The 4,054-nt window shown below is 62.9% G+C and overlaps 1 protein-coding gene across 1 annotated transcript in view; it reads right to left on the bottom strand.

Moving 5' to 3' along the window:
• The window catches only part of EXTL1 (exostosin like glycosyltransferase 1), a 5,323-nt gene extending 1,387 nt beyond the window's left edge, over window positions 1-3,936 (bottom strand). The window contains exon 1 of the mRNA XM_026863233.1: window positions 2,582-3,936. Coding sequence (XP_026719034.1) covers window positions 2,582-3,517 — 936 coding nt within the window. The 5' untranslated portion in view covers window positions 3,518-3,936. The remainder of the gene's footprint in view (window positions 1-2,581) is intronic.
• Between the last annotated feature and the right edge of the window lie 118 nt (window positions 3,937-4,054).

Genomic DNA, 4,054 nt, shown 5'->3' with positions numbered 1-4,054 from the left:
CAGCGGGGGCAGAGGGCCGGCTGCCTGCAGGGGTGCAGGCAGCGGGCCCCCCCCCTGGGTTGGGCTTGCACCGTGGGGCTATGAAAGCCCCTTCTGTGAGGCCGGTGGGGAGAGGTGCATCCGCCGCCGAGTCCCTGCGACCGCGCCGGAAAATCCAATATTGACTTTAGGTCGGGACAGACCCCGTCTCTGTTCCTGCCTGCGAGAAGGGAGGGACGGGGCAGCCAGGTCCTGGATGGGCCCAAGGGGATGCGCGTGGTCCAGTGAGGGGGGGGCCACAAAGCCAAAGGGCTGCTTGAAATGTGCTGGTCCCCAGGGGTGAAGGGTCTCCCCGTGGTGGGGACGTGGGGCTGGTCCCAACCTGGGGGTTGAGGATGTGTCCCCTCTATGGGTTCTGGAGCACCTGGGAGCATCCTGGCGCCCTGGGATGTGAGAAATCAGCCCCAATGCCAAGGCACAAAGTTTTACGATCAAACCCTTCCTCCGGATGAACCACCCCAATGTCTCCAATAGAAGGTGAAATCCCCATTAGCGCACCCTGCCCCGTTGACACCCCGGCTCCTGGCTGAGCGACCAGCCGGAGGGGCTCAAACAGCCTCCAGACCCCCCCGTGAAACTACGGCAGCGATGGCCACAGCCCTGGAGTTGCTCGCCCTCGGGGCAGCCCTGCTGCCACCCGCTCCTTGGGCACCCCAAACCCTGCCGTGACCCCCAGCACCTCCGCAGGGCCGTTCCCACTGCCGGAGCTGGGCGGGCAGCAGGATGTATCCCGGGGGGGCAGAGCGGCTGCGGGCAGCCTCCCCTCGCAGGCGGTCGTCGCGGGGAGGCTGGCGCCGGCCGGGCTGTGGGGCCAAAACCTCCCGATGGAAATACTTCGCTCCTGACGCGCTGCGGTTTCCGAGTAATCACGCCATCAGGGCTTCCTTGTTTTGTTAGGAACCAGGACGGGCGCCTGCCGTGCTCCCTCCACCCGGCCCCTCCGTGGCTCCGGCCAGGCACGGTGCTGTCGGGGGACCCGTCGGCTCCACAGAACCTTCCCCAACCCACTTGGATTGCTTTAAACCCGGGGCAGCCCGCAGCAGGGCCGGACCGCGGCACTGCCACAAGCCGCCCTTTATCCGGGCACAGAACCGGTTTGTTTGAAGCAGCCCCCCGGCGCGAGGAGGGTGATGGAGCCCCCAGCAAGGCCTTCCTCCGCTCCCCGTGCTGCCCTCCGCCACGCCGGCACCCACCACCCCGAGCAAACTGGCACTGGGTGAAGGGACAGCTGGGGTCTTGCTTTACCAACCGTGGCCTGTCCCCGGTGTCACTGCCCCAGTTCTGGGTCTGGGACATCTTCTCCCGGCGCACGAGGCCGTAAATCCCTGATGTGGGGTCGGGCAGAGCATGATGGAGACGCCGATGGCTTTTTGCCTGGGTGTCCCATGGGGACAAGCAGGACGGCAGAGGCTCGGTGTCACGCACCAGCACGCTGCCCTGTGCCACGTGTTTTCCATCTATCTGCTGCCTAAAGCCGCCCCACGCGAGGTGTAAATCTCCCTGTACTTGCAAACAGCATTAGGGGATTACCTGGGCTGGATGGGAGGGGGATTTCTCATCCCACCAGCCCTCGGCACAGCGTGGGGCTGACCTTGGTGTCCCCCATCCCACCATCCTGCGATGTCCCATCCCCAAAAAGGCTTCGTGGCAGGGGGTGACCCTGCGGGGCTGGTGGCACCCACCGGGATGGGGCCATGCGGTGCTTGTGCCACCCCTACATCCCCGTTAATCCCAGTGCCTGCAGCACCCCGGCTCCACTTTTACCTCTCAGCACCTCCTAAGACGCTTTGAGGATGATGCCCAACGTGGCCTCTCCCCATCTGCTCTCCAGCCAGGTGGCTGCGGGATGTCCCCAGACAGCGGGACGGGGTCTGCGCTCACCAGCCCCGCACCCGGTGGTGGGTGACGGGTCCCAGGCAGCAGGACAGGGAGGTGAGGAGCCGAAGTGTGTCCCCGCACCGTGGAGAAAAACCCAAACTGACAGACCTTTGCCCCCCCCCCAATTTTTTTACCAAATCCATCACACACTGCTGCCACTATCCCCATTTGCGAGAGGGGATGAAGGGGGACCCCCCACCCCACCCCGTCTGGGTGAGCTCAGGGCTGCCCACAGCGGGGTGCCCAAGGAGCCGCCGGTTTTGTGGGACTTTTGGTGGAGCCAGTGAGGGGGGGGATGTTTTGGGCTCATCTCCAAGAGAAACGTTTACGTTAGGGGAGGGAGGGGGGAGAAGAAAAGCATCATTCATCAGCGTTAGGAAAAAGGGAAATCGTATTAGAGGCAGCCGCAGTGATTGCAGATAAGAGCCGCTCTCGCCAGATTACTTGAACTTTAATGCAGAGCAGGAAAGCCCTGAACAATCAGCTCCCCTCCATGGAAATGAAACCCTCAGCTACTTCAGGAGAGCCCAAAACTTTCCTCTCTCCCCACACCTGGAGGTCCAGCCACCAGACGGGCATGGCTGCACCCCGCAGAGGGGCAGGGACATTTGCAGGGTGCGTGTCCCCCCGCCAGACCCCCTTTCCCACCCCATCTTCCCACTCACTTTTCGTAGTCGACGTTATCCTTGTCGCAGCGTGTGTCCTTGTGCTTCTCCCAGTCCTTGCCGTGCTTGCAGGTGGTGAGCGAGATGATGTCCTTCCCGTTGTGGATGTGGTGCAGCGCGTTCCTGGTGCCGGAGCCGATGCCGGTCAGGTACCGCTTCCCCTTGAACACCAACAAATATTTCTTTTTCGGGGGGATCGAGTCCTGATACAACCAACCCTTCTCCCCGCCGCGCTGGGGGTGGTCCTTGGAGAAGAGAGGGATGGAGATGTCAAAGCCAGGCCTGAAGCTCTCGGTGTAGAAGCTGGCTTTGGCCAGGATGGCCTGGCCGATGTCGAAGCCCAGGTCCTCGGTGTAATTGGGCCAAGTGCCCGAGTAGAGGTTGAAGATGAGGTGGTTACGGCCGCCATTCCACAGCGGGAAGCTGCGGATTTTCTCATCGACATTACGGACGTATTGACCCGAGAGATGGTCGCGGTCCAGCGTGTCGATGCTAAGGATGAAGAGACAGGCTTCCTCGGGGCTCGGGGTGTAGTAGCGAGAGCGCTCGATGGAGGCGAGGATTTTGCTGTAACTCTCTGAGAGGGGCTGGTCCCTCTCCCGGGGGTAGGTGAAGACTTTGAAGCCGTGTTTTTCACACCTGGAAAAGTCAAAGCAGGTTTCCATCCGGCATCTGCTGTTCTTGTAGACGCTCAGCCGTGCCGCCTGCCGCTCCCGGGGCGATGGCAGTGAGGGGTCCCCATCGCTCAGGAGCTCCTCGGGGTCTGCAAAGCTTTTGAGGAGGGACCGATCCGTCCAGTGGGGCCAGTTCCTGCGAGCTTCAACTTTTCTCCGGGAAAAGAAAGCGAAACGGCGCAGCTGGTCTCCTCCAAAGAAGAAAAGCAGGAGCCAAGAGGCGAGGAAAGTCAGGAAAATGTATTTCTTCCTGGTCTGCATAGGTTCACGCGCAGCCCCGGCTCCTCATCGGGCTCGGGCAGGAGCCAGAGTCCGGTCAAAAGGCCAATGTCCTGCACCTCAAGCGGGCGGTGGGACGGCTCCCGGCCCCCCGGTATTGTCCCGTGGCCCTTGTAGCCCGTGGGAGCGTGGACGAAGCCCACAGTCCCCTTGCTGCCCCCTCCGCCCGGGGCTGCGCTGGCTTTTCGGGGCCGGGCGCCTCTCGGGCTGCGGAGCAGAGCTCGGTGCGGCAGCGTCCCGGTCCCGTCCCTGTGGCGCAGGCCGTTACTCCTCCGGGCCCCCGTGCCGTGACAATGACATTTCCATCGCCGCTTGGCCCAGCGTCAAGTCCCTGGAGAAGGGGAGAGGTCGCGCCGTGGCCGTCCTGCCGCTGCCAACCGTGTCACCGCAAATCGGTCCCCACGTCCCCGCCAGAGAGAAGCTGTTAGCCGGGAATTCTCTTGCTGGTTGTGACCGCTGCCCGGAACGCTATGCAGGGCAACAGCGATTCTCGTCCTCCGTGCTTGCTTTTTCTCAGAA

This window comes from Athene cunicularia (assembly GCF_003259725.1).
Source record: "Athene cunicularia isolate RWA chromosome 23 unlocalized genomic scaffold, athCun1 chr23_part1, whole genome shotgun sequence".
Taxonomy (NCBI): Eukaryota; Metazoa; Chordata; class Aves; order Strigiformes; family Strigidae; genus Athene; species Athene cunicularia.
This window is presented reverse-complemented; position numbering and strand designations above follow the sequence as displayed.